General features: G+C 43.4%; 1 protein-coding gene across 1 annotated transcript; it reads left to right on the top strand.

The window, feature by feature from the left end:
* The first annotated feature begins 179 nt into the window (after positions 1-179).
* On the top strand, positions 180-12,575 carry LOC118102305 (hepatocyte growth factor activator). Its single transcript, XM_035148407.2, has 14 exons — positions 180-514; positions 630-693; positions 1,954-2,047; positions 3,783-3,856; positions 3,986-4,129; positions 4,693-4,824; positions 6,115-6,225; positions 6,797-6,971; positions 7,747-7,844; positions 9,094-9,340; positions 10,268-10,407; positions 10,703-10,843; positions 11,535-11,677; positions 12,233-12,575. The coding sequence occupies exons 1-14, from the start codon at positions 464-466 to the stop codon at positions 12,416-12,418; spliced, it is 1,800 nt and encodes a 599-aa protein (XP_035004298.1). The 5' UTR covers positions 180-463; the 3' UTR covers positions 12,419-12,575.
* Positions 12,576-12,989: the final 414 nt, after the last annotated feature.

Here is a 12,989-nt window from a genome sequence, read left to right as displayed (position 1 = left end):
TAACCTGTCACCTCGCTGTCTTGCGTTCACTCGGGCGGCACGTTTGCGTCACTGCTAATCAAAGCCAGGGACGATAAAAGCGTCCTCCAGTCATTTGACCCCGAGAGTGAAATCCGATTGAAGACAAAAGCCAGGTGTCAGTGAAAAGGGGGGGCATTACATGGTGCCTGGGGGGGTCTCAGGGCTCTAGTGGCCCGTGCAGCTTCTGCCTCAGCCTCTGGAAAGTTCCTCCAGTGATAATAACCCGTGGGTGTGAGGGAAGCTCCAGCCACCAGAGGATGATGACGCAACGGGTTTACTCAATAGCGCTTAATATTGTGAGGGACAGGATAATACATGCAGGGATTCCCACGTTTCCTATGACCAACAGCAGGCAGAGGACTCACAAACTCTCTGGTATAACTTGACTGTTCCTCCTCCAGCAGGAAAGCAGCAGCTCCGGACACCGGTGCAAACTCTCACGATGGCTCACCTCATATTACTTTTGCTGCCTTGTGTTCTCGGCGTCGGGACGGTAGGTTCTCGCCATCTCATCCACCTTTGCGCAACTTGTTTTATCCACTGTGCCACCGTGCGTGCGTAAAAAAGGAAGAAACGTGCCAAACCACTTTCTTTTGACTTGTTTTCAGCGCATGTTGGTCCCTGGACGTGAAGCAGTCATCTCCACAGAGCCGCACAGGGAGAGCACGAGAGGTATGTTGGACTGAGTCCTGTGTCTAATTCAGAGGAAGAAGAGGGAGGGAGGGAGGAAGAGGGGATGCGCATTAGACTGGCAGTGAATGGGGATGAAGGTTTTTTTTCACTGAGAAAGTCTGTTGTGCAACATGAATGTGAAGTTTGTGGGTAGGGCTGTGCGATAAAACCATGTTAATAATTATCACGATTTAATTGTCATCGAAAGCAATATAGCAACGGTTCGATAGATGCGATTGTATTGGTTATCATGCAGTTTAAAAACAAGGTGTGGAGGTATGACGCTTCATTGATCCACCTCAGATTTATGAAAGGTTTTTCTGTTTATCAAGTTCAAATGGAGTCGTTTTTAAGGTCGTTGTTAAAGGTCAAATGTAGAAACTTCCTCTAAAACTAGAGCACGACTGATCAGTCTGTAAATAAATAATAATGTGACATTTATCGTGATAATTATCAATGTCGACTGATTTTTATCTTGATATAACAGTTGACCATATCATCCAGCCCTGCCCATCTTGACCAGGAGCCTATGTTTTTGTCCTCAAACTATAATCAAGATCATGGTCTTGGACGTATTGATGCTGCGTTCAGGTTTGTAAAGCTTTCACTCAAAACCCTGCTTGTGCTCAAGCTGTGCGCTTGCACTCACATATTTTGTTGCAACGTTTTTTCTTCGGTGCTTTGGGCAACTAGCCTGGCAAAGTTCCCCCAACCAACTCCTGTATGGGACTGCATGAACAGGGTTAAAGTAACCACCGATACGGGACTCTTAAGGAAGTAAAGCTAATGTACCCACAACCAGGGAGGGACAATTTAATTCGTCACGACACATCTGCGTTGCACAAAAAAATCCAATTGCAGAAGAACAAAAAATTAGGAAATCTGTCCAAGCAAGAAAATATCTGCAAAGTTTGAGCACAAGCAGAGCAAATCTACACACAAGCAGGAGCCATCTGAGTGCAAGCACAGGGTTTTGAGTGCAAGCGTTACAAAATCTGAACGTGAAATCAATAAGTCCTGCTCTCAAACTGAAAGATATATTATATAATAAATATTGAGCATGTGCTTGTATTGGTCTGTTACCTGTCACTCAACAGCAGGATTGAATTGTCTGAAGAGATGTAATGGCCTTTTCGAAGTGAAAGCAGTTGTGTGTGAGGTACAAGAGGGAAACTGCATAAGTGTTCTTCTCATTTCACCGTTCTGTTTGTTTCTGTGACCAGTGAACGTAACATTTTTCTTTCTTCCTCTGTTGGTCAGTTCTCACTACGACGGGCAAAGAGTGTAAGTTCCCGTTTCGTCAGGGCGGCAGACTCTACTATCACTGCGTCACCATCCTGTCCTCAAGACCCTGGTGAGTCCTCCACCTCGTCTGGATCCATTGTTTTTTGGTTACACAAACAATCAAGTGTGTGTGCGTAATCACCCTCGGTTACCACACACTTAGGTCAGACTGTGCTGCCTCGTCATATTTAATTTTGCCCAGACACACACTCAGAAACCACAGAACTTCTCCAGCCACTCTCACACTCACCCAGCGCAGCTATTACGTCACAGGCCTCTGTCTGACTCTTCCTCAAGGTGGCATAAATCAACACTGTGATTTTCCATCATGCATTGCAGCTACGCCTGCGACACTGAGGCGGTGTGTAATCGTGGCGCCTAGTCGCACTTAATTACAGGTCGCACTGATGAGGGATTTGTGCAACAGGAGACATAATGCAATTTTATAATGAGGTAATGGGCTAATACGCTTTAGTGAAATTCTCATTTCTGAGTTGTGTGTGGGCCTCGTAATGATTTGTGTGTCACAGCTACAACATCGGAACAGAGGTATCAGAAGGAGCTGATTTTAAAGGTGAAATGTAGAAACCTCCTTTAAAACTAGAGCACGGCCGGTTTGGATGTTTGGGGGCTGATGCTGTTATTAATATTAATGAGTATAATATTTGTGACATCCATATAACATGCATATACATGTTTATGTCCAGTTAGTGAGGCCTAAGATCTCGTTTTCAAACCCTAAAGGGGCCAAAGTTCAAAGGTCAAGGTCATAGTGACCTCACAAAATAAATGTATTGCTCTGTGAAGGCGATATCTCAGAAACACCTCCACGGAGTCCTTTTGAATTTGATAAAAAAATGTCACTTGGATTCACGGATTAACTGATTAGAATTTGGTGATCAAAGGTCACCTTGACCTTTACGAAACACGTTTTCGGTCATGGTGATTGCATCTGATTCTTGAAAAAAATGTACGTAGGCTGAAAATGTACTGTCGTCATCACAAAAACCGAGATATGTCTGTGAAATCTAAACTGTGACTACAGATGAAGTTTATAAGACACTTACCGCTTCTTACAGTTTATCCTAAGGGTGTGTATCTGCCTCAGCAAAACCATCCCAAGTGCATTTTTATTACCTCAGATTATGACGCAGCTGCACTCTTTCTTTTTTTCTTTTCGTTGGATGTGTATTTTGGAAAAGAAAAAAAAGACACGAGACTTGCTGTGGGGCTCTGCGCTCGTCTTCATTCTTTGGATATGAGACAGTCAGGGCGGATGCCAGGCAGCACGATGGAGCAACACGTATGCAATTACACCATATACGGCCCGACGTCTCTGGTCCACCTACACATAAACACATTACGGCAATATGAGCCTGCATGTTTCCTCGATGTGCTCATGCGCCCGGCGGTGAGATAGATTTACTATTACGCTCTGCAGAATCAGTGAGCGGCACATTGAAGTACGCTGATGGTTCGTCTCGTTGATTAAATGAGTGGATGATTGATAGACTTCACCGGAGTTGGTTGGTTATTACAGAAAGTGTTTTTCCTTTCCACCTGAGACTCAAACTGGCTGCCAAGGTGCAACATTTCTATCACAGAGGTGGTTGGATTACGTAAAATCCTCCATCGTGATAGAAAGGATTTTATGTCACCATATCAGTGTATTACATTTTCAAAAAACTTTTATCTATCTATCTATCTATCTATCTATCTATCTATCTATCTATCTATCCATCTATCTTTTCTTCAGAGTGTAATCTGCCCTCACTGGTTTTATCTTTCTGTTTCCCTTCTCTCAGGTGCTCACTCTCTCATAACTTTGACCGGGACCGGCTGTGGGGTTTCTGTGCACCGGACAGAACTCAACCAAACGGTAAGTTCACCAAACACTATAAAAGTGCATTCAATCACTGACACCAGAGTCATTTTGTCATGAGAAATATCCTGTTTTTCTTTTCTTCATCATCCTTTCATCGTGCTCCTCTTTTCTCCTGTGTTTCAGTCTTCGTCCACACGTCTCGTAAAATCACAGATCCATGTCAGGCGAACCCGTGTCGGAACGGCGGCGTCTGCGCGTTGATCCCCCACAGACACACGTTCGAGTGCCACTGTCCCGAGAGATTCTCTGGGAGACTGTGTGAAGAGGGTAGGTCGATTATTACTATAAGTATAATGCCAGTGTTTTCTAATGTTCATTCATTCATTCAGCCTTTGATGATTTGGCTTCACTTTTGTTGTCCATGTTATTATGCAATGTTATTAACTTGCCGACTTAAAACTATCAACTATTAAGGGTTAAGAGTTCATCTAATCTGGATTTTACACCACTTGCTTTCCACTTACGAGTGTTTCCCAGTTCTTTTCATCACGTACCACAATCTACATCAAGTAATTGAGTGAGATTTAACTTAACTCGGTTAAATGAACAGCAGAAACATACATGATACATGATTTAGGATGTGAAATAGATAGTTAAAAAGATTTCACCTTTATTTCCAGATACGCCAAAGTAAAATGGAAAAATCAGTTATGGGCCATTTGCACTTTTGAAATGATTTAAATGGCCGACTACAAAAACAGTTAAAAACCCTGTGTCCACATGCAGCCACTCTCCTGTCAGGCCTTTTTACTCTGTACGCTCCACTGAGCTCCTCCATCTCCTCTCACATTTCAACCCACGGCCTTTTATGTTTTCTGTCGGCTTTCCAGAGAAGTGCTACGAAACCGTACACCTGCGCCATTATGACATCGGAGAGTCTTGGGGACGCATCCACCTCCGTAACGTGGAACAGTGCACATGTGTGGCGGGGGAAATCGAGTGTGAAAGAGTCCGCTACTCAGGTAAGACGTCAGCTTTTGTTCCTCGGCTCCGACTGTGTCTGGCGTTTGTTCTCTGCTCTGCTTTTGTTCCCTTGGTCCTGCCCTGAGCAAGCTCTTAATCTAACCATCAGCTAACAATGAAATACATGTATTCAGCATTTTACTCATCACATACACCTGATGTACAAAGGCTTTCCCCAAAAATCAAAGATAGTGGAAAGTATGACCCCCCCAAGAGACGTCTAAGTATCATGTCTCGTCCCATCCTGGAAAAAAAAAAAGCTCTTTTCTCTCCTTCCAAAATCACGTCCTTGTAGATGATATGAAAGGTGTGTCCTGCCCTCTCTTTGATCAAAGCTCCACAGTTTGCCGTTACCTTGGGGAAAAAAAATGCAGATTATATGACTCACTGTGACTCAGGAATGGTGTTTTAGGACACACCCCATGGGTCCATACAGTGCTTTCATCTGAACACATTCTTTGGCATAAAGGAGCGAGCAGCACTGAGGTGGTTTCAGGCTCCCTGAACTGAAACTGTCACTTTTTTTTCCTTTTGTCATCCAGTGGCCATGAATTTGAAAATCACTCCTTGTACCTGAATGTGCTTTGACTCGGCTTTGAGCTGGAATTTCACGTTATCTTTATTTTGTGCTGATATCAGCTGCATTTATTTATTAAGTAAAAGTTTCTTAAGGGGGTGAGTTCACTTCCCAAATCACCTGCTGGGGCCTGTGCTCTTTAGATGGATCCGATGCAGATGAAGCATAACTGTTCTCAGTCACATTTCAGAGATCCGGCATCAGATCTTAGAGAAAGATTCAGGACCAAATATACTTTATGTAAAAAAATGACAATGAAAAAATTTAAACCATATTTCAGTGGTGAGATTTATTGTAGCTAAACCTGCATTCATTGGGCAGCACAAAAGGCGGTGTACCACGTTTTAATTATTTTTATTAGCCTTTATTTAAACAAGTTAGTCGCACTTAAATTAAAAATCTCTTTTATGAGGGAGACTTGGTGAAGAAGAGGCAAATATGTGTCTTTTTAGCTGCGATGTCCCACAGTGTAATATTTCGGTGTATATTGAACAATACAAGCGACTCCTGTGAGATCAGGTTTTGGTCCATTGTTCAGATAAGAAATTTCTCTTAGTGCAGCTTTAAATTCAGAAAGAAAGATAGAAAGATAATGTCATGATGCTGATGTAGAGGTGTGTCAAAGTTGTGTCAAACATTAAAACAGGGAATCTTGGACACATGAGAAGTGCATGGTGTTAAGTTGTCGTATTGTGTGTCTCGATGTGTCCAGTGTGCCGTACGAACCAGTGTCACAACGACGGAACGTGTCGACTCATCACAGCCACCGGCAAGGAAGTGTGTAACTGCAGGCACGGCTACAGTGGCGCCGACTGCAGCTTCGGTGAGTTACACTGTGTGACGCTGTTCCCCTCGTTAAATTATAAATATATTTAAAAACACAATGCTCATATCAGGTTGAAAATAATGGTTCAGTGGATTCACATTTTCCAGTGGCTGCACAGTCTGCGTCACCAGTTCTTCGAAGACATTATTTATGTTCCCTTCTGTGCATTTGTCCTTTACGCATGTTCCTACACATGCATGTGTGTTCATGCATGTGTGTGAAAAGGCTTTTATTAATGGCAGCAGGTGGAGACACGAGCAGGCTGCCAAACTTGTCCACAGTTGTTGTAACTGTGGCGTTTCTTCTAGACTTGTTCCGACTGATTCCAGCGTGAAGAGAAAGAGATCGTCACAGAGATTCTCATCTGCATTCACAAACAGTCTGATTGCACTTGTGTTGTTTACATACCTGGGTGATACTGAGTTTCTGTGTGTGTGTGTGTGTGTGTGTGTGTGTGTGTGTGTGTGTGTGTGTGTGTGTGTGTGTGTGTGTGTGTGTGTGTGTGTGTGTGTGTGTGTGTGTGTGTGTGTGTGTGTGTGTGTGTGTGTGTGTGTGTGTGTGTGTGCAGAGCCGGAGACCGAGTGCTATAACAGCAGGGGAAAGAGTTACCGAGGGCTGGCGAACACCACGGTGTCTGGAGCCCGGTGTCTGCCGTGGAACTCAGACCTGCTGCACGACGAGCTGCACGTGGGCACGGTGGTCGCGTCACAGCTCAGGGGCCTTGGCGAACACGCCTACTGCAGGTGTGTGTGTGTGCGTGCACGTGCTGAGACATCCTGCGAGTTGAATGAAAGATTCTTCAAATTATGGCTTTGAGGCGATAATTACAAGATTTCCTCATACGTTTGTCGTAAAATCTATTTCAAAGCTAACATATCCACTCCCCCCCCCCTCGTGGTGACAAACTGTTTACAAGGCTTATCGGTCAAAAGTGTGTGTCAGCATGTGTCCCCCATATGCACGAGCCCTCAAATCTCCCCAGAGAGAACCAGCAGCCATGAAACCACCACGAGCATTGAAGAAGCACACGGTGAATCCAGCTTATGTGTGATACAAAAAGAAAGAAACATTTCTTATCTCTTCGCTCCTCTTCCCTTTCTCACTCCTTTCACTTGTTGCTGTTGCCATGACGACCCGTCAGCCATTTGGCATATCCACAAACAGGAGGCTATATGTCCTAAAACGCCCCAAACATCAAAGAGACGCCAATTTCTAGCAACTGACAGGCTCACAGTCGGAATTCCTGTTAGTTTAGGGCTGGAAAGGTTGCATGTTGCAGTTTTAATATGAACTATCACCACTCTTTCAGATAGTTATTAAATCTCCATTTAATTGAAGTTGTGAGGCTTTGGTTGGAGATCCCAACCAGCTTTCACCTTCTGAATAGAGACAAATCCCCTGTATAATCCCTTTAGCTTCTGTATTGTATTGAGTAATGCATGGAGCTAAAAACAGTGTTGCCACACCTCTACACACACACACACACTCACAATGTCCACTGTGTTTGTGTGTGTGCAGGAACCCAGACGGGGACAAGAAGCCGTGGTGCTACACGCTGAATGACGATGCCATCTCCTGGGAGTACTGTGGCGTCCCCTCCTGTGTGATGCCCGTGTGTGAGTAAACACACACAGGGAAGAGGTGTTGTGGAAGTTCTGGTGTCAGGAGAACGTGTTTAGAACTGGATAGCGCCTGTAATTCATTCAAAACTGTAGCGAACCGGTGTATTGAGTTTGGCATTTTTCGCAATCTTGGTTTTTTTAAAGCTAGAAGTAGCTCAAGGACACTGCACGCCCACCTGCACCTGTGACCTGCACCCATTGGACGGTACTAGGTGTCAATCACACAGTATCCATGCCATTTTGAGTTTTTTTCACCAATTTCCCAGGGAATAATTCATGGATCTTGATGACAAAAAAAATCTGGCACATTTAGGCAACTGATATATATTTATTAATTTGGTGCAGCTTGGTTAAATCTAAGGAAACAGTTGGTGGAGGATGTATGCAGTCTACTGGATATTCTAGTTCACTAAATGAATATAATGGACGAAATTAACATCATGTTGTATTGAATAACTAGAGAGTTAGAATTTCTTCATAGACTTCAACAGAAATTCTTCTTTTTGTCACCCCCTGCTGGTCATTGGAGAGAACACAGGTTCTTTCACTCTGATGCCTGGTCAGACAGATGATTTGCATTCATCATTTCCTGCAGAAATTCTTGTCGCCCCTGAGAAGCTAGATGTCTATTTCCTTATGAACCTTATCAACGAAGACATATTCTTATTTCATTTATCTGTCCTTGTCCTAAACCGCTCTTTAAGTCTCCGTCTTGTCATTATAAAGGATGAAACAGACTTTTCCTGAAGGCCAATTCCTGCATTATTCAATCTCTGAGTCTTTGTCTCTGCCTTGATTAAATGACACAGTCGGTGACTCTCGCCATCTGAGAAACATTTGAGAACTAAAAACACAGCTTATCTCTGCTGAGTCACTGCTGCTGCGAAAAAAAGCTGAATTCAGAGGGAGTTCAGCAACGAGCCTTTTTCCCTCAAGACGTGGGTTAAGATGAGATAGGAGGGAAATAAGTCACGTCAGGTGAAACCAAATGTTTATGTGTTGAGGGGGATTTGTCCGTTTGTCAGAGTGCCAGGTTTAGGAACAGAATCCACAAACTCATCATTTTATTTACAGATGAAGCTGCTCTGATTCCTGCAGGTGGGAAATCAGCAAACAACACATTCAGGGCATGTGTTTGGGAAGTGTGCGAGCAAGTTCTAGCAGGGTTCTAGCTGTTAGACCAGTTTTTGATGATACTTCCTGTTTTATTGATTCATAACCAAGCACTTGTTTCCTCGTGCAGCTTCTTCGCGGAGGATCATCCCATTCAACAAACCAAGCTCCCGCAAGCCGAGCAGAAAGCCTGTGTGCGGGAAAAAGCACAAGAAGAGGCTGTCGATAGCCAGGGGGCGAATAATGGGAGGAAACGCTGCTATGCCAGGCACTCACCCCTGGATGGCGGCGATTTATATCGATAAGTCCGACTTCTGTGCCGGCACCCTCGTCTCCTCCTGCTGGATCGTGTCTGCGGCGCACTGCTTCTTCCGCAAGTATGGAACATACGCACGAGTGGATGTTTAAATACATGTATCTGCAGATCAAGGAGAGGGTTTGATGCCCTTTGGAGACAATGTAAAACGTATACGGTCATACTCAACACGTGCGTCATTCAAGGACTGTGACCCCTCGGCTTCACAGCTTTGTGAACGCACTATATTTAGAGCGGCGACCAGTTCGAGGAAAACCTAAAAACACCTCGTGCACAGATGCTGTTTACGTGCGAATGGTTCCATTTGCTCCTGATGTCAACAAATGAGGCAACTGTTCAAGTTCAAAGATCTTTTGTTCAAGCATTAAATCATTAAGTTAAACACGAGTGCAAAAAGCATTTTATCTTTTAGAAAGAGACAAATGCAGGGATTTATTCTAACTGTTTTCTTATCAGTTTTGATAAGAGTCCACCATGTTGATTACACGCCACTTTACAATATCCTCTGGTGAATATAATAATGATTGTAACTATATTTATAGAGCACTTTTCAACACAAAGTAGAAAGTGCTGCACAACAAGAAAACAAATGGTTAGAATACAGAAAGTACAGGAAGTGCATAAATAATAATGTTATAATAGAGAGAGAAAAAAAAGGAAGAAGACATTGTCTCAGAAAGCTTTATTGATCCAGAGTCTTGGGGCCCTGATGGCCAAATATATGAATAAGTATGAATGTAATAGATCGATTTCGTGGCCCTGCGCTTGTTGGATTTTTACTGTTTCTTGTGCAAACGTGGAATAGACTGATGATAAAATGGTAAAAAAAGAGACGTTGGGGTATCTCAGGCTTCAACGTCTGGAGACAGTTCAAAGAAAAGTTCAATGAAATCCCGCAGCCAGCAGTTGTTAGAGATAACTTGGCTCTGGGCTGAAATGTTGGACAGTCAGAGCCCGAATTGATTTAAAAGAAACTGTCTCCTCGCAGCCCGCTGAGGTCTCAGATCCGCGTGGTCCTCGGCCAGCAGAACTTCAACGTCTCCGGCCCCAACACCAGGACGTTCGGCGTGGAGGAGTACGTCTTCCCAAAACAGTTCTCAGTGTTTAATCCTACGCTGTATGACATTGGTAATCATTCACTGCACACACACACACACACACACACACACACACACACGCGCAAGTGACTCATGAACTGGAAGACCTCCTGTCCCCATTCAGAAAAACACAAATTCACTTAAGACCCCAGTCTGTGTGCACAGCTGTGCGTCACTGAACAGCTGTGTTTCTGTGCTCCCCCCTGCACAAACACACAAACACAAACACACACACACACACAGAGTCTCCATGTCCACCACTTGCTTCATCACTAACTCCACCTCTATTCTCCCGTTTTGATAACTTTTTATTCCCCCCCGCTCAGTTCTGATCAAGCTGAAGAAGCAGGACGGCCGCTGTGTGAGGAAGACGCCGTTCATCCGGCCCATCTGTCTGCCGGAGAAAAGCACGACGTTCCCCAGCGGTTACTGCTGCACCATCAGCGGCTGGGGATACATGCACGAGAGTGAGTGATGAAGACGTCACGGCAGAGTCGTCGTGACAACAACTACCTGCATTGTTTCAATAACTTCACATTCAGTCAATGATAAATGATTTATTTTGGATTTATATGTGCAAGAGTCAGAGCCGAGTCAGTGTTTGTTTGCACTTTTGCAAAACATTAAAACATTAAAACATTAGAAACATTATCTTAGAACCAGGATCAGCTTTTGGCATCTATTCACAAATCCATGACTAAGTTTGTGTAAAATAAACTTTTGTGCAATCCTGCTTAAGATCAAACAAACAAAGGCATCACAATCTATAACACAACTTAACACAAGTTAAGGTTGTTTTAGGAACCTGGTGGATGTTAGATTCTGTCGTTTCACCTTCATATTGGGAAATATGATGGAAACACATTTATTTATGTGTCTGTGAAAGAGCTACAGATTCCAGACTCGTTATAAGTCACTTATTTTAGTCAGAATATACTTATTTTGAATTTAAATGTGTCTTTTTTAAGGCTCTGCACAGCCATACAGGTGTTTCCCAGTCTGTAATTATACCTCTACCTGCCCCTACACACACACACACACACACAGAGGAGGCTAATCAGGCTGATTAAGTGGGAGCCATTGTGTGGAGCAGTAAAACACAACTGAGTAACACACAGACCAAAAAGTTTTAACACGTGAACTGTCTTCATGTGACAGAGGCTGCAGGATACTCCACTCTGCAGGAGGCCGGAGTCCGGCTGATTCCTCACGACGCCTGTAGGAAGCCGGAAGTCTACGGCAACCACGTCACCGCCGACATGATGTGTGCCGGGCTCAACGGCTGCCATGACGCCTGCCAGGTAAGAGAACATACGAGGACAGAACACACACACACACACACACGCTTTACAGTTTAAAATCCAGTTAGAGTTACACCTGGTAGTTAAAAAGTGTGGGCTAATCTTTTACTGAGCCACAGCGCCCTCTGCTATATGTGGTGAGAAATTCGGTCGTGTTCCCATATCTGAGTAATTCAATGATTTGAATGTAGAGAAAAAAAACTGTAAATGATGGATATTACCCATGAGCCCTGGCTGGTTCCTGAACCAGAAGAGCTGCGGCTGTAGCAAATGCACCAAACTCTTTTCTTAGAAATCTTCATATTTTAAGATTCCTCACTAAATACAGTTTTTTTTTTTTTAATAAGATAAAACTTTATGGATCCACACACCGGGGAGCTCCTTCCTCTTCAATTAAACGTCAAGGTTCCTCGTGGGTAGAGCACAGGTTCCTAATGAGCCCGGTGAAGTGTGGGTGTGACTCAGCTGCCTGTGGGCCTCTTGTTTTGATCTGTGCATGAATGTTTGTGTGTGACTGAATCTACTTGTGTGTGTGTGTGTGTGTGTTGACCTCAGGGCGACTCTGGGGGCCCTCTGGCCTGTGTGAGGGGTGATGTCAGCTTCCTGTACGGGATCATCAGCTGGGGCGAGGGCTGCGGCCGCTCGGGAAAACCTGGCGTTTACACTAAAGTGGTAAATTATATCGATTGGATCCATTCAGTGATCCGACGTAAATCCAAAGCTTTCGTGAACGAAAGTTGACCTGGACATTTTGCTTTAATATAAGATGATGTAATGTATTTTATTATAACTGTTTTTTTATTGATAACAAATTGTGGAAGTTTATACATTCTTTTTTTTAACTGTGAAACATTTTGACTGATTAAACCTTCACTGACTTGAAACTTTGCATCTTGAACTGCTTCATCGCGTCTTTTTTGTTGGCGTCCAACGCTTTCAACTTTTTGATTTGCTGGTGTTTGTTTGTTTTGTCTGTGTGAGCTCAGTAGTTGATATTTTAGCCATTGAACCGTTTATGCTTTTCTCAAGGTCAATAGCTACTCTTTTCAATGAGGTTATAATTGTGTCATTGTTGTGATTGTGTTCGTTCTAGAATGGCAAAACTTGAAAATGACTGTCGGTATTTAAAGTTGATTTCACCATGTTGTACAATGTAGTTTGACGTGTTTACACATGTTTCTTACTTTAATGGTGTAATATATTTCCGTGTCTTTGATGGGGGGGTTATGTCATAATTATTTTAAGTATAAGATGTGTTTTGTAGTAACTGCATTAACACTGTCGTCATCAAGTCAACTAGCTGTGAAATATT

This window comes from Hippoglossus stenolepis, chromosome 23 (genome assembly GCF_022539355.2).
Source record: "Hippoglossus stenolepis isolate QCI-W04-F060 chromosome 23, HSTE1.2, whole genome shotgun sequence".
Taxonomy (NCBI): domain Eukaryota; kingdom Metazoa; phylum Chordata; class Actinopteri; order Pleuronectiformes; family Pleuronectidae; genus Hippoglossus; species Hippoglossus stenolepis.
This window is presented reverse-complemented; position numbering and strand designations above follow the sequence as displayed.

Bases quoted from the DNA above. Each gene is read 5' to 3' on its own strand.
- LOC118102305 (XM_035148407.2), top strand. From the start codon at position 464: ATGGCTCACCTCATATTACTTTTGCTGCCTTGTGTTCTCGGCGTCGGG. The intron at 2,048-3,782 runs GTGAGTCCTCCA...CCCTTCTCTCAG, and splicing joins ATCCTGTCCTCAAGACCCTG to GTGCTCACTCTCTCATAACT. The intron at 6,972-7,746 runs GTGTGTGTGTGT...GTGTGTGTGCAG, and splicing joins GGCGAACACGCCTACTGCAG to GAACCCAGACGGGGACAAGA.